The sequence below is a fragment of the Acanthochromis polyacanthus genome, chromosome 21 (assembly GCF_021347895.1).
Source record: "Acanthochromis polyacanthus isolate Apoly-LR-REF ecotype Palm Island chromosome 21, KAUST_Apoly_ChrSc, whole genome shotgun sequence".
Taxonomy (NCBI): Eukaryota; Metazoa; Chordata; class Actinopteri; family Pomacentridae; genus Acanthochromis; species Acanthochromis polyacanthus.
This window is the reverse complement of record NC_067133.1, coordinates 32262650-32284059: the sequence shown is the minus strand read 5'-3', so window position 1 is coordinate 32284059 and position 21410 is coordinate 32262650. Positions and strand designations below refer to the sequence as shown.

General features: G+C 40.3%; 2 protein-coding genes and 1 long non-coding RNA gene across 3 annotated transcripts; 2 read left to right on the top strand and 1 right to left on the bottom strand.

Annotated features, from left to right (window-relative positions):
• Nucleotides 1-8755: 8755 nt before the first annotated feature.
• On the bottom strand, nucleotides 8756-11014 carry LOC127531697 (homeodomain-interacting protein kinase 1-like). The gene is made up of 6 exons (XM_051941535.1): nucleotides 10073-11014; nucleotides 9713-9901; nucleotides 9384-9565; nucleotides 9154-9277; nucleotides 8957-9067; nucleotides 8756-8866 (listed from the first exon to the last, which is right to left on the bottom strand). The coding sequence occupies exons 1-6, from the start codon at nucleotides 10289-10291 to the stop codon at nucleotides 8756-8758; spliced, it is 936 nt and encodes a 311-aa protein (XP_051797495.1). The 5' UTR covers nucleotides 10292-11014.
• A 4500-nt stretch (nucleotides 11015-15514) lies between these two features.
• Nucleotides 15515-18029, top strand: LOC127531563 (uncharacterized). Its single transcript, XM_051941180.1, has 9 exons — nucleotides 15515-15618; nucleotides 15815-15901; nucleotides 16076-16280; nucleotides 16539-16708; nucleotides 16799-16897; nucleotides 16990-17222; nucleotides 17313-17491; nucleotides 17573-17666; nucleotides 17744-18029. The coding sequence occupies exons 3-9, from the start codon at nucleotides 16084-16086 to the stop codon at nucleotides 17927-17929; spliced, it is 1158 nt and encodes a 385-aa protein (XP_051797140.1). The 5' UTR covers nucleotides 15515-15618; nucleotides 15815-15901; nucleotides 16076-16083; the 3' UTR covers nucleotides 17930-18029.
• A 220-nt stretch (nucleotides 18030-18249) lies between these two features.
• On the top strand, nucleotides 18250-20446 carry LOC127531569 (uncharacterized). The gene is made up of 6 exons (XR_007938694.1): nucleotides 18250-18345; nucleotides 18424-18515; nucleotides 18608-18725; nucleotides 18868-19320; nucleotides 19445-19597; nucleotides 19710-20446. It is a non-coding gene; the product is annotated as an uncharacterized LOC127531569 (long non-coding RNA).
• Nucleotides 20447-21410: the final 964 nt, after the last annotated feature.

Below are 21410 nucleotides of genomic sequence, written 5' to 3'. Positions count from 1 at the left end.
AAGAATAGTGAACCCATTAGTGACACAGCTATAACCAACATTTAAAACTACATTCCCCAGCGGGCATCTGATGTCAATGCAACATCAAGTTGATGTCATTCAATGACATCAACTTGATGTTGCATTGACATCAGATGCCCGCTGGGTCATGGACTCTTTATCTTAGCTCGGCTGAACTGCAGACTCTGTTTACACAGAGAAGACATGAGGGAGGCATGAAAACAAATTAAAAATGTTGGTTATAAAATATCTATAGTATGGAGAGTTGCCATTTTTCTAATGTTCTGCATGTTAATTCCAGAAATCCATCCCCTCCCAAGGATTTGCTCCATCGTCTGGTGCCGTGTCGGGCTGGATCCTATGTCCACTTCCACCACACCACCAGCACAGGGAGCCAGAGTTGTTTGCTGGGAGCCCTGTAAAGCCACTAAAAGCACTGAGATGGACTAAAACTCAATGATGATTATGGACAAAATGAAGGCTAAGCTGAATCTAACCGCTACACCTGGGATGTCCACCCCTGGCCCTCACCTCGCTCCCCAGACCGTCTGGAACCACATACACTTCCACACATAGTCAGAAAACTCCCAAGAATAGTCACTGGAGGTGTGGAACAGAACACTTATCATTGTGATTCTGTAACAGACGTGCAGGAGAGCGGTCAGGACGTCAAAGAAGATAACTCAGTTGAATTTTCTTCAGGCCTTTATTCTGCCAGAAGAGATGAATACATGTAAAATGTCTTCTGGTGAATTTCCTCCCTGCATTCTGCTTTCACAGCAAGTAAACTACTACTGTGTAGCATTTTTAGAAGTCAATTTTCAACAACAAATTTCACAACAATGAAAACAAATCAAATGCCAAACAAAGAACAATGCACCTTGAGGACCACAAAAACACAGTGTATCAGTGTCATTGCTAGGTGGGGGTGGTTGAACCCAAACACAGGCACACAACAGGCAGACGGATTCTCAGGAACGGATTTTTTAATAAGAAACACAGACTGAGGCACACCAAACTCCGTGCAACAATTAGTGAATTTAACCGAAACAAAACAGAACTCACAAATGAACAAGAACAGCAACTAAACTAGCAACGACACGGGCTGAAATCTAAACTGAAACTAACGGCTGAACTCACAGCTGAATATTCTAACGGGGGGGGCGTGGACGGGGCCCGATGGTGGTGCACGCTGGGGCTGCCGACGTGCGGCGAGTGAGGCAGCTGCAGAAACGCAGCAGGGACAGGCGGCTGCAGGGACACAGGGAAGGGGAGCCGAGGCAAGGACAGCGGGGGCAGGCTTCAGGGTGGGGGCAGGCAGGGGAAAGTCTGAAATTGTGGCAGACCAGAGCGGAGAGGCTGGTGGAGAGCCAGCAGAGCAACCGAGACAATGACCAAGCAGTGAGTGACAGGGTGAGCCAGGCCATATATGCCGCTGATTGCTGATTGGGCGCGGCTGTGCTCCACGGCAGCCACGCCCAGTCAGCCTGAGCTGACAGCTGGCCAGGAGAGCAGCACAGAGAGGGGAGGGACCATGACAATCAGGTGGAATGACTGAACAGAAACAAAACTTAGAACTTAAAATAAAACACATACTTGCAGAAGAGATTAATACATACAAACATGAGTTAGGGAAGTTTGGCCCCGCCTCTTTTAACTGTTCCCAGCATTCATGAGCCTGCTGAGGCGTGGACGGTCCTGGTGAGCTGTCCTATCATCAGCAACTGCTGTTCAAAACATATAGGATTACAGAATACAGAGATTACTTTATCAACCCATTTTCCAAATTGCACCCAGCTACATCAAAGACACATACGACTTTGTTCACAAAATGAAAAATTATCAGACACACAGCCACATTCTTATTTTTTCCATAGATGTAAATTCCTTATAGAAACTCCACTTGGAGTTGCTGCACATGTTTAACAAGAAAAACACTCAGAGAGCAGCACTCTGCCAAGGCTGCTCAGTCATATGACTGTTCACTGTTCTGCCTCCTTGCAAACTGCCAGATGGACCCTCTTGACACAGTGCCCTAAGCAGGTCCAGATGCTCAGGGTTGTGGATTCCCATCCCTGTGTTCAAGATCTCAGACTGGATGCTGTAGTCGTTTTTGAGTACTTTCACACCTAGCACCTGGGTGACCCGAACCTGGGGGGAAAAAAATTAAATAAAATGAAAAAGTGTGTCTCAAATTGTACAAAGTAGAGCATTGATTCAGGGAGCTTTGTCATCTGACAATTAAGCAGTTTATTTGGATGGAAGTAACTGTATAAGGAGATGTTTCACCTTACCATAGGATCAACAAAACAGTGTTTCCCAGACTGAGAACTGCTCTGCCTCGATGCTGCAGGCCTCGGATTTTCTGGCTGATTGCCCTGGTGACCTGCAGGAACATGTGTCCATTTAAATAAAGGCAGTGGGCCGTCAGCTTGAGCGCCTTTATAAGAAATCTGGCCTCACTGTCCACTCTCTTCTTGATATGGACCATGTCCAGAAGTATAAAGAAGCCCTAAACACTGCATGCTCCAATCACTACTCCTCAATCATCAATAACTCTAAATCCAGACAAAAAAAATTTTCAGGACTGTGAACAAACTGCTCAAGCCCCCGGTCTCTGCCTCCACGAGCACCCCTGAGAAGTGCCAGGCTTTTCTTGACTTCTTTGAGGCTAAAATAAATAAAATATCCTTCCTCCATCTTGCCAGTGTCCAATGAATGTGAGGAGTTGCCGACAGGAGTGGATTATACTGTTCTGCTATTAGATCAAGGTTTTAGTGTGGGAAAAGAGATCACAGGCTAGCCTCCCTCAGGCCATTCTACAAAGTCTGAGCACATATTTTCTGGTCATGCACACTAACAACTTTTTCAGATGGATGAAACAATCCTGGACCTGGGTGGTGACTCAACATTTGTAGTTCTAGAGCAGATTGTCTCTTCCACCACGATGTCTAAAACTATTTCTTAGATTTAAAAAAATGGTGAAGTTGTGGACATTCAAGTGTCTTTTTTGGCCCAAACAGACATAGAATCCAGCAGCCAACAAATGGTTCTTGTATTTATTTTGTCATCCATTGAGTCGTGACACTTGAATAAAACTGCATTTTAAGGTGTTCCTTTATATTTACTTGTCAAAGGAGTGTTTATGCACTGGTCATTTTATCTGATCATTGTCTTTTAAAGCCATACTCAGCCCATGTGGAGATTACCTGAGTGGTAGAGAATTGGCCAAAGATGTACATCTAAAAAACTTCTTGTGCACAATTGGTTGAATTTAACCCCCTTTTTCAAAAACTAAATATAAATTGTATAAATGAGCTTTTGAACTTGATGCATTTATGGTTTTGGTCAGTGGTGGATTTATTTTCCTGTTTTGTACATTATACAGCTTATTATCAAATTAAATCAACCTAAAGCGGTTATCCTAGCCCAGAACAGAGGGGAAAAAACTTTTAGGAAGTTCACAAAACTTCCAAAATAAGGTTTGTCTTATGTAAAAAATTACACTTGTTGGTCTATACAGCAACTGATATCCTGACAAAGACTGATCAGATTGAACTGTTTTGTAACTAAAGTCATAAGAAAGTTCATGGAAGGATCAAGAAATGTGATTAGAATTTTATTCATGTTTAAAATAATCAGTGTGCAGTCAGTCATGCAGAGAAATATGCCAACAGGCAAGCATGAACAAATACCGAGACGAGAAGTTTTACTAATGAAAGATACCTGAATTCATGTTTACTTTAGTTTAAATGCAGCTCTTTTTTATATACAGTCTGCTCTTTTCTTTCTTTAAAAAAATCAGTTTTCTAACTTTAAGCAAATGCAATGCATAATCAATTTCTCATCAGCCAATAGAAATGTGCTAATTTTTTAATCTGCTGTAGCATTGTTCTACGTTTTTAACTGGTCGAAGGGCAAACATATCATTGCAACTGTTCAGGAAAAAAAAAATCCAAAATATTTACTGTTAATGTAAGAATTCACACTGTTATTCTCCTTGTGTTCAGTACAGTTCAAGATCTGGGGCCTCATTTATAAAGCTTGCGTACGCACAAAACAGGGCGAGAAAGTGGTGTAAATCACAACCTTTGCATAGAAAGAGGCGTACGCTGTGTACCTTGTGATTTATAAAAACAAACTTGGTGTGAGAATGTGTGCACCGGTGCGCCAACTTTGATGCTTGCTTAAGCACATTTTGGAGACAGAGGGAACGGCAGTGCCGGAGGGTGAAGTGGTGAATTGATACCAGATTGATCTCAAACCTTTATTGTTATCACATATTAGACTTGTAGAGCCGGATAATCATAAACCCTCATTGTTGTAGATGTTCATATAGTGCGTCATTCGGCCTATGACTGTATTTGCAGAACAATGTTCATATATCAAACTTCCATCTTCAAATGATATAGAGCGGTGAGTGGCACTGATTGATTACTGATTTGGAAAAGGCATGTGACAATCAGTCCAATCGCTGATCAAGCGGATAAATAGCGGGTGACAGCCGTGCGTAATGTGGCACAATGGATGCGCTGGCAGTGCTGGAAGATCACGTTAAGAATGGAGAGAGATTTTAGGGATAACGGGGATTTCCTGGATGATGACTGGACGATCTTGACCGACCCACTCGCCGAAACCACGCCATCCCGGTACAGACACAGGAACTGACGACTCGGGGGTTTCTGGCGACACCGGCTCCTTCCAGCGGGAATTGTGTTTTATATGAAGAATATATGAGGTTACATTTGTTGTCTAAATCCCGTTTGGGTCTGATATACAGTTAAATGATGTCCTTTAGGTCTGGGATATCACAACCATCCCTCAGCGCAATAATGCCAGCTGTTTTGGATGACATTATAAACATGACCAGTCAATACATCAGGTTTCCTTACACTGTGGGTGAACAGGCCAACATTAAACGGCAATTTGCAGCGATGTCCGGTTTCCCAAATGTAATCGGCGTAACTGACTGCACTCATGTTGCTGTAAGGGCTCCGAGTGAAGATGACTTTATCTATGTGAACCGAAAAAATGTACATCCAATCGGTGTATAAATTATTTGTACATCGGACATGATCATAACAAATTAAGTGGCAGGGTGGCCTGGGTCAACACATGATTCATTCATCCTGACGCACAGCAGTGAAAAGACTGCAGGGGGCGCTGCGTGAAATGCCGTGGATCAGCAGCTTATTTATATACAGATACATTCATGAGTTACTTTGCATTGACCATTCATGGTAAAATGTGGGTGTGTTGTGGGCGGGATGTGAGGTGGATCCACCTGTGCAATCTTCCAGCTGGTGTGTGATTTATCAAGAAATTGCGTGCAGCTGTGCTTACACACAGTTTTATAAATCAGGGGCGAAGGGCATACGCCCATTTCAGATTTTCGGCGTACGCAAACTTTTAGTTTGGATCCTACGCAATGTTTTATAAATGAGGCCCCTGCTCTTTATTCATGCACTTTTGAATGTGTAATTTGTGTTTCTTTGTTGATGAAGCTTTCATCAATGGGATCATGTGGAAGCGGGATTCCTGGTCATGCACGGGAGTCTCTCCTAGAGCTACGAGCAAACAAATGAAGCATCTGCTGTGAGGTCGTGATGTTCCAGTGAGCAGCACAGGGCTCCTCCAACTCTAATGAAGTCACGACTGATTATGTGTAGATCTTTATTAAATTAACTTTCCCAGCCAGAGGCCTGAGCAAACTTTTCTCGGACTGGTGCTGCTTTCCTGGATCTGCTTTAAGTCTGAACTTTGGTTGTCATTGTCTGTCTTTAGTATCAGACACACAGTTGGTTTCCCAGACCTGAATTAAGTCTAGTCCTTGACTAAACAATCAGATTTTCTGAAGCGAGGTTAGAGCTACTCCAGGACTAATCTCAATAATAACTCAAGCCTTATGAAGGTTTGATTTCAGATTGATGCTCAAAGAAGACTGGTGACTTACTTGGACTATGTTAATGAAGATTAATGAGCATCATCAGCTGGACAAGTTCTTGTCAACAGAAGTGACCCATTGCAAAGGTTTTCTCACCTTCTGCTTGGATTGGATACATTTTCACATGTAATCAGCAAATGTCTGTTAAAAATAAAGAGTATATTTGGTCTTATATGTTGCAGAAACAGCCATGGTATCCAACATGAGTGAGCAAATCACATTTATTTCACAGATTCATGAATTAATGTGACTTTTGTGGGAATTCCATCTGTCTCTCCTTCCTCTTGATTTCCAGTGATTTGCTGTATCTTCATTTTAATTGCATGGAACTTCTAAATTACTTGAATTTATAGGAACTTTCCACTGTAGAAATGGCTTTTTGATGAGGACATCAACAATGTTTTGAAATGTTGCTAATCCAATATCTTGCATCCTTATTTATGTCTAATTTGTTCAATCTATGCGCAGACAGAAACATAAAACCAACTATTTTCAGTTTCAGTGGGAGTTACGTGCTACATCCACATCTTAGCTTAGTATTTTTCAGTGTTTTTGCTCATTCACAAGCTGCCTCCCCTTCTCTCTGCAGTCCTTTCATAAATTTTGAATCCTGCTCTTCCTGACCCTCCTGAACCTGCAGCAGCTGTCACTTTGTTTGCTTTCACAGTCAGACGTTTTAAGTGGGACATCAAACAGAGAGTCGCCGTTTGTTGTCTTGCTGTTTGATACTTTTTGCAGGTGTACCTTCTCTTTTTGGAGAATTAAAGCACAAGAAGCGAAAAGTTAACGGAACAACGTCATCCCTTGATCTGACTGTCTTTCCCAGGTTCAGATGAAAGCCATAAGAAAGAAAGAAAATGTCGCTTAATGCCTGTTTGTTATTTAAAATACATGCATTCCTGTAGAAGTGTTTTTAATAATTTTATCAGTTAATGGATGATGATGTTATTTGGGTCCATTCATCCCTATTTTAACTTTTAGACTATTACAAGAACAAGATATATATGAATTTTGCAGTTGGTCATTGTCTCCATAGGGTGAATCTATTAAGTAAGTCCACAGCATTCTCACTGGTGTGACTTATCTTGCCTCTCCAACCTTTCATATATCTGTTTGAATCTACTTACTACAAAGGCCATAGTGTGACTTTATCATTGTTTTACCTTATAATGAACTAATTAAGCTAATTACACAAACTGCCCACATGCAAGTCCAATCTAAGCTAAACTGCTGGACAGAAAGTAGTCCTAGTAGTCGGTAGAAAAAACTTTAAAACTTGACATACTTGGAAAGAATGTAGTATTTTGAGCAGAATAAACTTTTTAAACCTTTAGTTGTTAAGACACAAAGTACTTTTTTTTAGGTGCAATAACCTATAAATCGTCAGCACTTCAGTACTTGGAGAGAAAATTGTATATTTGGTGGAATAAACCTTTAAATTATATAGACTTAAAAAAGCATTTTAGGGGAAAAAAACTTAGTGGAATAAACCAATATAACTGATTTATATAAATGAGCTTAAAATTGTCATATTTCATTGTAGTCACTTTATTCAAAATGTTAAAAAATGATGTGTTTTGCACTTGTTGAAAGTTGTATAAAACCAAAGAATTCAACTGAGAAGCCATGACTGACTCAGGCCAGTTGTGAGCATCAACCATGTGACCAAAATCCAGACACTTTTTGGGTGAACCTTTCAATTCATTTTCAATAAATTTTATTGACCAGTTCACATGTGTCATCTCAAGACACTTCAATAAGAAAAGTAAAGTCAAAATTATAGAGAGAAATCCAACAAATCCAAAGTTTCCTTTGGATTCCCTGTCTGAACAAGCACTTGGCGACAGTGGGGAGGTAAAACTCCCTTTTTCAGGAAGAACCCTCCGGCAGAACCAGGCTCAGACAGGGCGGCCATCTGCCTCGACCGGTTGGGGTGAGGGTGAAGGAGAGAGAGAACAGGAAAAGTGAAAAGAGTGGAATCCTGTTGCAAAGACCAGGCCTTCCTCTTCAAGTGTGGGAAGCCATGCGTTAAAGACGCTTCACAGTGAAAAACCGTGACAGTGAAAGACACTTGACAGTGCTGCTCAGTCCATCACATCGGACACACAGCAGCAGCAGAACGTCTTCTTTATCCAAGAGAAGACACGTTGGAAGCAGTTCTTCTTCTTCTTCTTTGTCTTTCTCTGCTCCTTCTCATTGACTTCAGTGTCTTCATCCTCATTACTATCCATGCTGTCCTCAGTGTCTTCAGCAGTGTCAGCATCGTCACTGTCCTCATACTCACTGCTCTTCAGGTCACTGTCCTCATCAAGCAAGCCTGTCAGGTTAATTCTGTTTTCAGGGTCTGCAGGCTTAACCATGATGGACAGGCTGGTGGAGGGTCTAGATTCATCGCTAAAAAAGGAAACATACACTGTTGGGTTTACATCCGACAAGCAGAGAATGTAAACATGGAAATCAACAAAAGTCCATATCAGTCTTTTGTCACCTGCTGGGCTGCTAATGTCTCACAACCTGTGTACAAAGTAAATAGAAACACACTTACCAACTGCTGGTGGGGGAGCTGCTGCTGAGGTAGCTTTTGGTGATAAAGGGATGCCTGAGGATACCACTGGGGGTGATTCTGTCGTCATCATCCCACTGAAGCATCGCCTTCAACAGCTCGATGCACTCCCTCCTCTCATCAGCCTCTGCTGGGTTGTCCGTCTCAGAGCACAGCTGGTGCAGAAAACATTTTGAAAGTCCAACAGTGGTCAAATCACCTTCCACCGTGAAATGTGAATACCATAAATGAACGGGACTTTTCAGCAACTAGCTGCTGCTTCCTAAACTACCTACCGTTTTCATTTCTTCCAGAGAGTCAAACTTGTAAACTGTGGGGTCGGAGTGGACGAGATCGGTCCCAAAATAATCCATAGGTGTCTGAAAGAAGAAAACAATGATGCTTACTAAAGTCTTTATCTTATTGAGTGAGCAAAGGTCAGAGGTAAAATCACAGTAGGAGTATTGTACCTTCAGCCGCCACCAATCATTTGGCATTCTCTCAAAAAATAATCGTGATCTCCGGCCAGCATCGATGAGATATTGCGGCGGCAGATCCAGCAGATGGATCATGCGTCGGAGCTGCAGACAAAGCATAACACCATGTTAGACCTGAAGCTAATCCTGTGACGGCTTCTAATGTGTTTCAGCTGCAGTAATTTACTCACTGTCCAGTATTCTGAGTCTGATCCAAAGAGACTATCTTGAGTCATCATCCTGGCCATCACGCAGCCTAACGACCAAACGTCGATGGCCTCTGAATACTGCCGGCCCAGGAAGATTTCTGGAGCTCTAAATGTGGAAAAAACATCAAATGAAGATGTGACAGTGTAGACAGTAAGGAGACAGCGCTGAATTAAAGATTTCTCAATTTTTAAAAAGTATCAGTATTTCATACCTATATGCAAGTCCTTGGCATAGCTTTCCTGCCCTGGCTTTGGACTTGTACTTGGCCAAACCAAAGTCAATCAGCTTGACCCTGAAGGGCTGCTTCACGTGATCCACCATCATGATGTTATCCTCCTTCACATCAGTGTGGATGATGCCAGCACTCTTTGTTGTTTTCAAAGCTACAGCCAGCTGCAAGTAACAACATTTATCAGGAGTTTGTTAAAGAAATCTGTCACATGACAATAAAAGTAGAAGTTGTAAAGGTTCCTGAAACACCGATGTTGATTCTGGCACCACTGAAGGAGAGAAATATAAGGAGACAATAGAAGGTCACACCTGCTGGATAACTGTACGGACGTGTTCCAGTGGCATTGGCTGTGGTAAATTCTCCACATAGTCCCACAGGGTGATGTACAGTTTTTCAAACACCAGGAGCCGCGTATTTTCTACAAAGATGTCTCCTTTGTAGTCAATGATGTTGGACTCCTTTGAGTTGTGGCTCATGAGCTTTTTCAGGATTTTCGCCTGTGGAGACATAATATGATTGCTGAGCCACATCGTCCAATCAGTTCTTCTCAACAACTAAAAAGTACATAACATGACCAGTACCACTACTCAGAATCTTGTAGTGGTACCACCTCTTTTTTAAAACAATGTCTTTTTTGTGTCACTGTTCAGCTGAAATCAGTGTCCTACCTCATGGTCAAGATTGTTCCTTTGGGGCACCTTTATAGCCACGTGCTCTTCAGTGTTGTCTTTCACACATTCCAGCACTGTTCCATAGCTTCCATCTCGCAGTTCTTTCACCACCGTGTAGCCTGTTGGGACTTCGGAACGCTGCCTTGAGGAACTCCCCTCGGAGGAAGATGAGGATGAGGATGATGATGAGGATGATGATGAACTTTGAAAGTACATTTTTGTTTTGTCCCAGAAGACTGAAAGTGAAACAGACACAAAAGAGAACCATAATCTATGGATGTCTTGTTAAACCATTGGTAATCTACCACGCTGTTGTGATCTCAGTTTTCAATCATATTTGCTAAATATTGAACCAATTATCATAAAACAACAGCACTGAGTGTTACAACCTGTTCTGAATTGTGTTATAAGACATATTGGACAGTACTGCAGCAAAACTACATGGATGTTTCCTCAGAAACTCCAAAGTGTTTACTTCATTAAACAGAAGAGAGGAGTTACTTACTTCACAAAAGTTTGGTTATCTAGATTTTGCTGAAATGTGGATGTCTCTGAGTTTGGTGTGAAGCTGCTTTCACTAAACTACTCAATAAACGAATAAATAACTCAATAAAATACATTGAAATGGTGTCTCCACTCAGAGTTTTTGTGTTTGGCATGAATTCTAGAATGCCTTTAAAAACTATTTAAAATTTCTCAGCATCATTTCATTTTGAAAATGGCATGTTAAATGACCAAAACTGGCACTGTTTTTCTCATCTATCTACACTTAATAACTTACAGTGACATATTCTGAGTAATGTTGTTATAAATTGTTGAAATCTCTCATTTGTTAGAACATTTTCTGCTTAACTGTGTCTCATTTGACAGATTTTTCTCACATAAAATATATTTCAAAAATATATTAAAAATGCTAACTTTAAGAAATGTGTTCAGCATTTTTATTCACAAATCAAGATATTTGAGATCATTTTTTTAAAGCCTGTTTATCCACGTCCAGAACATTTTTAACATATTACAGGCATTTGAGGTAATGTTTAAATGACAGTATCTCAAGAACTAATACAGATAAAGGATGATTTTTTAATGGTTAGTTCTAGTTTCAACTACAGGACAAGTTGATGAAATAATCTCTGATAGCAGGTGAATTGAAATTTAAAAAATAATTGAAATTGTCACTGAAAGTCTCATCTTTGAGCACACATTACCCCAAAAAAACAATAATGCAGAAATCATCCAATGATAGTTTCTGACACTTTTGTACTTGCATGCCAGGATAATCCAAAACAAAACATGCAGAATATTTTTTTATGAAAAAGAAAATGTGATGAACTTTAGTAACTGATTGAGCAGATATGACAAGTTGTACCACCAAAGACAAAAATATTGCTGGATAGCATAATCCAATTTCATTTTTGGATTCCATGTTGCAAGTTAAGGAAACAGAATGAACTATTACTTTACTTATTACACTTACTGAATTAATTTACTTATCAGAAAAAAGTGACCTTAAATCTTGCTCACATCAACACATCAGACTATCATTATATACTCCAAAAATGAACATTTCCCAGTAGAAAAATCCCAACATATCTATGCATTTGGTCATGGTTGTATCAAATTATTCCAAGTTTGAAGCTTTAAAACCAAATTTTTTCTTAACAAAAACGTTTGTCCTGCTCTTTACAGGAGTTGGTTTTAGTTATCCAGTTATGACCAAACCTGAACACATCACTTCCCTTCCACACTGCTAAGATCTGACTTTTTAATAACAAGATGTTAAAAATTACAAGACAAGTACAAAACTGAGTGTTACATCCTGTTCTGAGTCACGGATTTCATTACAAATTGGACAGAGTTGTAGAAAAATAGATCTTAAAACTGCCTTCTGAATGTTTCCTCTGGTGTTTGCTTCATCAAACAGAACAGTGAAGTCACTTACCTCAAAAATGTTGGCTTCTTTGGACTTTGTTGAAAGGTTGATGAGTTTAATCTCGATGTCCTGCTAATTTCCAGTAGTCCTGTTGTCCTGCTGAAATCCGTAAGACACTGTCCCCAACTGTCTGCACACTGACACTTATATGCAGCATGAATTCTAGAATGTCTCATTCTGAACTATTTTTAGGGGTGTTCATTCTGCATAGAAACCATTGCATATCTTGACAACGGTACTTCAGATCATGCTCAAACTTGGTAGGGGTATTACAGGGGTCCTGAGGAAGTGCAGTGGGGAGTTTGAATCAGATTGGATGAATGGTGGTGTTTTTTCGATGCAATGAAATCAAGGTAGTCACATTCTGACAGCAGTCTCAGCACTACTTTGTTTAAATGTAAACAAAGCAGCAGTTATTTTTTAAATTTTTAACTGTCATATTTACTGTAAAGAAAGCACACAGTGGATGGGTTTGGGTTCATGTAAAATGCTGAAACACTGGTGTAGTCACTGTATATGAGGAATATGGTTTTCCAAAGGGAACAAACTTGGAGTTAGTTGAGCCTTTGCAGAAAACATGTTGGGGGTAAATTGTGCCATCAATTATGTCAAAGTAAAATTTCTGCAAACGCGATTATATAAACACTATACGCCGATGGAAAGCTTAGATTCTCATGAATCCGCCGGTATAAACCACTTTCAGATGTGATTACCACACCGGGTAATATAAACACATTTGTCAGACAAACAACGAATATCCATCCATCCGTTCTCTATACACGGCTTCAACGTACACAGCGCGACTCACATTTCCGGGTTCATTATTACACACAGATGAAAATATTCCACAAAAAACGGCCATAATCCAACCTTAGACATCCAGACGAAACAAGTCAGTAAACTATTTTGTCCAAAACATGTCCTGAAGTCGGTATATACTCCACGAATCGGTCGTTTTCGAGGAAATGCACCTCGCGATGCCCGTCCAATATTCCCTGTACTTCTCTTCATATTTTTTATTTACAAATAGAATATTAGCGATTTTTTTGCACTGAAAATGGCTGGAACTGACTGCAGCTTAGTGTTTGTTTGTTTGCAAATGGGTTTGATTTTATTTTCATATCTGAATCTTAATCACATCTGAATAGAACGTTTAATTAATCAAATATTCCTCGTGTGTCATGTTTCTCCTCGGTCAGATTTAAGCGAGTTAGGGCATTTTTGAATGGGTATGTTATATTTTTAATGTAAAAGCGTTGCGAATCCAACGCTATATTTTGCATTACATCGTCCCATATTTCTAATGTGATTCCTTTATTTTTGCTGCAGGATTTGGGTATTTGAGATTAAAAAACGTTAGTGTTTGTTTGTTTGCAAACGGGTTTGATTTTGTTTTCATATCTGAATCTTAATCACATCAGGCTGTCAGTCCAGTAACCGGCAGCAGTCCCAGTGAGGGGAGGGGAGGGGAGGGGAGGGGAGGGGAGCCCCACATCACTCCGCGGCCAGACGGCAGATGAATCGCGCATGCGCAAAGTCACTACAGATCCCATCCAGACTTACGGAGCCATATAAACGAAAATGTTTCTTCACTGTCATGCTAAAATAAACCACAGCATTTAGCCTCTAGTGAAAAAACATATTTTGGGTGTTTTTATTCACTTTTTGGTCTCTTCCACAACGTTGTTCCTCTCTCCTACAACGTTGATTACAATTACATGCAAACTGGGAAATATGCAAATTAGACGATGACGTCATTTAGCGACTTCTAGCGACTTGTAGGACAGCCAATAGCGACTTTCCTTACTGAGGAGTTGGCAACAGTGTCCGCGACCCGCCCTCGACCCACTCCCCGAGAGAAGAATCTGCCCTTTCTCCGCTAACCCCTCTCCAGGTAAGATGTGTTACTACGCTGCTGGTGTTTTGTTGTCTATCTCGTCAAGCACATGGTATACGTATTAAAGCAATGATTCGTTTTGTTTTCAGGTATTAAACCTGACCATACGGAAATGATATTGTACTTTTTGTGCCTAAAAATAGCGATGTTTTGTAACGTTTGTCTAGCTAGCTTAAGGCCCCATCCACACGAAGACAAAACGAGGTCTAAACGCATAAGTTTCCACACGAAGACGGCGTTTTGGGGGTCTGTAAACTCTCATTTTTGAAACCAGGTTCCAGAGTGGAAAGATTTTGAAACGCCGTTTACGCGGCTCCGTGTTTACTGGCTATCCACTGATACGCTTGCTCCATAGTTTCATAACTTCATTGATACACATGCGCCACACACGCGGCAAAGACGACGGCAATGGCGGCGTACAGTGTAGCAAATGTGCTGATGAAGCTAGTGACCCTACTATCCCTGTTGCAGCAAAAGCTCCTTCTTCTCAATCACCACCGAGTTGAACAAACAATTATTGAGGACACATTACAGCACTTTGTTTACTTTCCCGGCTTGGTGTTTACAACTTTTGCCGCAAGTGCGCATGTCCACTGTTTTTTCTTCTGTTTCCGTCATATCGTTACAGCGCCCCTAGAGGTCCGGCATGTGTTCTACAGCGTTTCCATGCGTATCGAGTGCATTCATGGAGACGGACACAACTTCCTCCGACGCCTTCGTCTTTATGGCGATCGTTTTTGAAACTGTTAAGCGTTTTGTCTTCGTGTGGATGGGGCCTAAGACACCTGTGTGTACACTAATATCAGTAGCCGGTTATTCCCACGTAGGGTGATAACATTGTCATAATAAGTCATAATTTCCTATTCGGCTCCCTTAAACCTTCTATGTTGATTGAGAAAAAACGGGAACTTTGTTTTTACTCATAAGATTAGGAAACTGTGGTTCATTCAGTTGCTTTTTAAACCTTTCTGTAAATACAAACACAGCTACTAAGTATTTGTCTCTGTTCTCCTTTTAGTTGCTGTTTCATCCATCCCCTGACCTTTCACCTCTGCGTCAACTAGAAAAGCAAACCCAAAGGCACTTTTAAGAGCCATATCTTTCTATCTTTCTATCTGTCCATTTCTGTCTTTCTATTCATCTGTCTGTCTGTTTATCCCTCTAGCAGTGTCAGTGTCCTCGTCAGCCATCCGTAAATTCTTTGTATAGTAAGTCTGCCTGTTTGTCTGCACTTGTTTATTTGTTTATCTTTATCTGTTTGTCCGTACCTGTTTATTTGTTTGTCTGTATATGTTTTCTGCAATGGACAACAGACAGACCCTTGACCCCCAGAATCCCCACTACAAAGAGGGGAGGCGAATGGCGATTGAAATGAGACATGACCAGATGCTTGCTGAAGCCAGGGTTAGTATTTACATCATATGTTACTTAACCATAAATGTGGGTGACAAATAAGCTATTTGATCTGATAGTATTGGAAAGATCAGACAGCGTCCAAATCCCACAATTCATAGATGTTGAGGTTTGCTTTGATTTGCCACCTATTTTTGCTTCTAGTAAGTTGAACTGCATTTGATCAGACTTTTATCAGCACGTGGAAAGCCGCTGAGCTCAGGAGAAGGTCGTCTTCAGCAAAGAAGGCTAAAAGGCCAAGGCAAGGACAAGGAAAGCCCAGGGGGAGGAATGGTGGGCGACGCAGAGCCTCGGCTACAGGTAGTTTTTGTAAATTGTTGATGTGTCAAAATGCAGATCAGTTTATTCAGTGGTATTGCAGTAAACAACATTACCTAGTAATTAATGTGAATATTCTTTTACAAATTGTAGTTTAATAAATAGTATGTAAATGGAAAAATACATGAATGCAATCCTGATTGTAGTCATATTCTTTTATGTCCTGACTGAATTACAGTTGGACAGCCTCAGGCTGAGTGCTCCCTGTCATCCAGTGTGGAACATGTTCCAACTTTACCATCATCAAGTCCTCTGGAAAAATTTGGTAAATTACACTGATTAATGAATTCATGTATGTAATCAAGTTAATGATAGTTATTAAAACAAACATTAAACTCTAAAAACAATCTATTACATATATCAAGAACAGTAATGATTAGCACCAGTTTGAATGATTGTTAAAATCATCTTTAATAACTCAAGTTAATTTATTTTAAAGCAAAAAACATGGAGCAGCTCTCTGCTATTTTGGAGTCATGCCATTCTGCTGAGCCTCAGAAAAGCTCCTCATCCTGGTCTGACCGTCAGCATAAAGCCTCGGAGCGCTGGAAAGAGTCAAGGCCATACAACCTCCAATGCCTCATTGAAGAAGAGGCTGTTGGGCATCCTTTGTGTTGTCTCTGCAATGAACCTGCAGTCATTCGGTTAGTATTCTAAAATACTAAACTTATTTCATGGCGGGCTTTTTTTGGAATTATGGGTCGTTGTGTATTTATTGTATTTTGGGGGAGCTGGTAGAATTTTTTTAGAGTCAGAAGCACCCAATTGGAAAGTGGACAAAATAATTAGCACATCTTCTGCCAGAACTCAAAGGGGCTAAACCTTGAGATAGATATCCCAGTTTATAGCACATTATTCCCATGAAATAAATATTTTATAATCATTTTGCCTTTCTCTCCTAGGTGCAGAGATTGTCTTCCTGAGGAGTGGTTCTGTGGTGACTGTGATATACTGCATCACAAAAAGCAGCCACTCCACAACCGGGAGTGCATTATTGATGGTTTTTTTAAAGCCATTCCTCCAAGTACGTGCATCATGAACCAGGGCGATGGATATTGCACCCACGAGCAAGGTTCGTCTTGATCTGAGTATTGTTATCTTCCATATGTATTTCTAGCTTCTCACAAATAATGTAATTAATTGTTTTCTTATATTTTGTCAGCATGTCTTTTGCCAGTTGGGAAGGCATCATGCTCTTCTTGCAAAGGCACAAATATTGTCACATCACCAGGGAAACCAGCGATTTTAATTACCATCAATGGTAAGAAAAATTCACTACACTACACTAATAATTTTTAGGAAGTATGTGGTTGTTATGTATTCATGATGTTGTTTATTTGCGTTGTGTTCAAGGACGTTATGACTTGCATCAACCACTGCACTTCTGTGAAACATGCCAGAGGCAGTGGGCTCCGGAACTGAAGGACCTCATTAGGAGCGGTTATTGGCCGGCCTCTCTTAGTGTGTATACCTTGTACACTCTAGACCTTCTGAGCTCCTTTCAGGAATTGAAGGTCATTTCTCCTGGTTTTGCCAGACAGGCCTTTGCAAAATTGCTGGAGCATCGCACAAAGTGTGGAGGGAGAGTAAGTTCATTTATTCTTCACCATATTAAACTGTATTTCAGCAGACAGTTTGTAATATAACTATATTTTTATATTCTCTTTATCTTCTAGTCGGGACATATCAATGGAGATGCACTGCAGCGCAGTTTTTTAGAGTTGTCATACTCTTCATTTGAAAAAAAGCAACTGTGCTGTGGTGCTGAATTCACTTGCCCTGCCTGCACGCCTGAAATGTTGGCTGTTTCTGCAGATGGAAACAGAAAGTTATATCGCTTTGGCCAAAGTGGAAGGTGCTCTTTTTCCCAGTCTTTTTTATGATTCACTTATATTGTTATGTGATGAATGGATCTGTCTGTTTTTATCTCCCTCAGCTCTGATGACCCTGCCTTTCTTGAGGGGCTCTTTGTAGCCAAAGACAGTGAGGTGGCCATATTTACAGATGCCATCCAAAAAGCAGTCAAAAATGTAAGATATATTTATAATGTAACAAAACATTAACAGAAATGCTTTCATTTTATTAAAGTTTGTTGTGTATGTCATAGACACAGGGAAAAGGGAAGTGTGGGGACTCCCAGTGGACAGCAGCAAGAGAGAGATCAAAGAGGGCTTCAAAATTGGATGAAGAGGTGATGGAGGTGGCAGTATGTCGCCATGGCTTTCTTTTGAAAGCCCTTAATATGTACGGGGGGAGATATTTGCATACCCCCTCTTCCTTCAGAAAGAACTGATGCCAGCCAAGCCTCAGTTCTTTGCAATGGATGTGGCTTGCAAATACTGGCCCTACCTTGAAAAAGCCGCCAATGTCCTTCCGGCCCTCCAGGAGCTGACAACCATAAAGCCATTCCTTAGTGTGATGCATGCAAGAGCTCATGCAACAAAGTGTGAGGTATTTTAAACATATTTTTACATAGTCATATGTGAATTTTCAATGTTTACAAAAACAGTAATAACATACAAATGAATCTGATGCATAACTATGGTATTTATCTTTTTTGCATTATCATTACATCCACATTTACTTACTCATCGATCAAATGGAGCGGTAGGAACCAGGAAGGAGCAGGGACAACTGCTGGTGAGGAGGTGGAGCAAGTGAATAGCTACCTGTCTCGTGCCCTGACGACAAAGTACATGTCGAAAGCAGGTGAGTAATTCTTTTGCCATAATTTTTCTCTGTTCTTTTTAGATTGCATTTAATAAACTTATTTTTCATTTTCTACAGCACGAGTGGACATGCTTACATTGCATGCTCTGGGGTGGAACCACAAAAAAAGGACCTTTTTACATCAGGCCCTTTCTACAAGATATGTAAAGGTAAGTCTGTATTTATGGTTTTGTTGTGTCATTTGTTGACCACTTTTTTTGTTCTCTCTTTAATATATTTATTGTATAACACTTTTTATCAGACCTGTCAAAGACTGCTAGATGAGACTGTAAGGCTAGCTGAGCTGAAAGCAGAGCTACAGTGCACTGACGAAATGGCATCACAGTGGATGTCCGAGGTGACTGAATGGGCAGCTGACAGTAAGTACAGTAAGAGTTGATACCAAAAAACTGAAAACAACAGTTTGTTGTATTAAAATGGGTTTTATATAAAGATCAAAACAAGGTTTTACATTTCAAGTCATGTGTTCTATTTTAATTTACTTTCCCTCTAATTCTATAGAGACACCTCATACCACTGAAGGCACCACACGGGAAGAACGTCAACAGCCCATTGTGGGACTCTTCCTGAGTGTCAGGCAGCGGAAGTAAAGTCTTTATCGTCAAAATGGTATAACAATAAAACGTATATCCATCATATATCATATTCATATATCAATCGACCTTATATAACTATATTTGACATTCCACAAGCAATTGAATGTACTTGCAATCCACTGCCCATTATCTAAACTTTGTGTTCTTGTTCTTAATGTATCTTTAGACAGCAGCAAGCTTCGCCACTGCCTTCGTAGGAAGCTGGGAGAGGACAAGAAGGTGCTTCTTCAGGAGATGCAGACATACAATGCCTCTGCTCTATCAGAGACTGAAAAAATGGATGTGGCTGTTGTGGAGCATGCATTGACTGGAGAGTGCACTGTGTCCCCTTTGTGGCCATGGGAGGATCATGGCATGGGTAAAGATTCATAAGAACTGATTTTGAGGTTGTACAGTTTATTAAACTAAACTATATGTATTAAGTGTAATAATATTCCTTTTGTTTTGTGGCCTTTTTTTACATTCACTGTTATTGGGAATAGCAAACATCACAATCAAGAAGAGGGTGTATGACCAAGTGATGCTCACCATGAGACTGCAAGAGGAGAAAAGCATTTTGGTGTTGGAGATGGTACAACATTGCACATGGTTGCAGAAGAAGGCAGATGAACTTCGAAACAAGGTGGCTGAGAATGGTAAGTTGAAGCAAATATGTGTTCATTGGAATCAAGCCTTTCAAACTGAAACAAGTCAAAGTGGTAGTGTAGTGTGTGCATTATGTAATCTCTTTTGTACTTTGAAATTTAGGCAAGACCGACGAAGGACTTTGCTGTCTCTTTAAAGGACAACTTTCAGAGGTGTCAGAGCAGTTGCAAGTAGTCATGCACCAGTACAAGACTGCTTTAGGCCCTGAGGCCTCTGCCCTTCAAATGGAGGAGGAGGAGGAGGATCAAAGGGCCCTCAGCAGTCCAGACAGCAGTGAAGATGAAGACATCGCCGATTAGGTAATTTACTCATGTGTGTACCGTATACTTGCGTTTTATACCTGTGACTTTTCTATACTTTCTTTTTTCCAGATAACAGACTGCGGTGAAGGGCATGGACTTGGCATGTTTTGTTTGATGTAGGACAGTAGTAGCTCAGGGGGTAGAGTTTTTTTTCAGCATACAGAAAGTTGGCAATTCAATCCCGCCCTATCCTAGTTCTGTCCACCATGTCCCACAACACTGAACCCACATTGTTCCCAGTGAGTCCTCCATAGTGATGATGATGAATGATCAAGTTTGCTCAAGGATGCCTTTGAGTTCCACTTGGGAGTGAAGAATGGTGTCCAAGCTCCTGCTGTGCTCCAGGTCCCCTAGCCAGGGGATTAACTTACCTCTATAGTCTGTACAGTGTTCAGAAATAAACTCATCAATGGAGGGCTTGCATTGTTTGTGTTTACTTTGAGACTTGTTGGATATCAAGTGTCTCTTAAAATGTGCACTGTTTAGGAATGGGGCCTTAACCTATGGCTTGTACAATAAATATGCATCAGCAATAAATTTGCCTCAATAGTCTTAATACTTATCAGCCTATTGATAAACATATCACCTTGCTGAAATGATGTTCTTGTGTTTTATTCCTGTCTACACACATTTACAACTGGGAAATATATACAAAAAAACTTTTGCATTAACTAGATATCTGCATTGATCAATAGGCTACATTTTATTTAAAAAAAAGTTTAGATTTCCCTCTAGGTGGACCAGATGTAATAGTTGTTTGAAAAACATGAAAAAATCCTGATGCCACTGAACACATCTCTTTAGTGAAGCGCGACGATCACAAGTCATGTCTGAGACTATTTTTGATGTCCTTTCTTTCTTTGAATTTGGAAACTTTTTTATAAGTGCTATCAAAACATTGTACAAAGATAACAATAGTTCAGTGAAACTTCTACATGGCACTTCTCCAAGATTTAACGTAAGTAAAGGCGTGAGGCAAGGCTGCCCAGCCTCTCCTTACATTTTTTTACTAGGTGCTAAAGTGCTAAATTCTTTAATTTCTCAAATCCCCATTAAAGGAATCAATGTTCTTGGCAAAGAACTTAAAGTAACACAGCTAGCAGATGATACGACAATATTTCTGAAAAATGCCGACGAAGTTCCCATGACACTATCCACTTTCACAACATTTTCTAAAGCATCAGGCTTACATTTAAATTTAAAAAAGTGTGAAATTCTATCCATAAGAAAGATCAATCGCGCTGAAATTTGTAGCATTCCAGTCAAAGACTCAAGTTACTTATCTTGTTATTAATATCAGTAATAATTCTAACGACAGAGAACGGAATAACTTTGCTCCAATTGAAGATGCTATAACAAAGAAATTTAACTGTTGGCCGGTAAGAGATTTATCGATATATGGAAGAGTCTTGTCAAGTAAGGCAGAAAGTGAAGAAAATAGTTCTTACCAATCCTCTGGCTGAAGGAGGACTAAATGTGCTTACATTTGTTGTTTTCAATC

Coding starts and splice junctions, on each gene's coding strand:
- LOC127531697 (XM_051941535.1), bottom strand. CDS start 10,291: ATGTACTTTCAAAGTTCATCATCATCCTCATCATCATCCTCATCCTCA. Junction 9,278..9,383: donor TGCCAAGGACTTGCATATAG/GTATGAAATACT, acceptor TTCCACATTTAG/AGCTCCAGAAATCTTCCTGG. Junction 8,867..8,956: donor ATGATTGGTGGCGGCTGAAG/GTACAATACTCC, acceptor TTCTTCTTTCAG/ACACCTATGGATTATTTTGG.
- LOC127531563 (XM_051941180.1), top strand. CDS start 16,084: ATGGAGCAGCTCTCTGCTATTTTGGAGTCATGCCATTCTGCTGAGCCT. Junction 16,709..16,798: donor ATATTGCACCCACGAGCAAG/GTTCGTCTTGAT, acceptor ATATTTTGTCAG/CATGTCTTTTGCCAGTTGGG. Junction 16,898..16,989: donor GATTTTAATTACCATCAATG/GTAAGAAAAATT, acceptor GTTGTGTTCAAG/GACGTTATGACTTGCATCAA.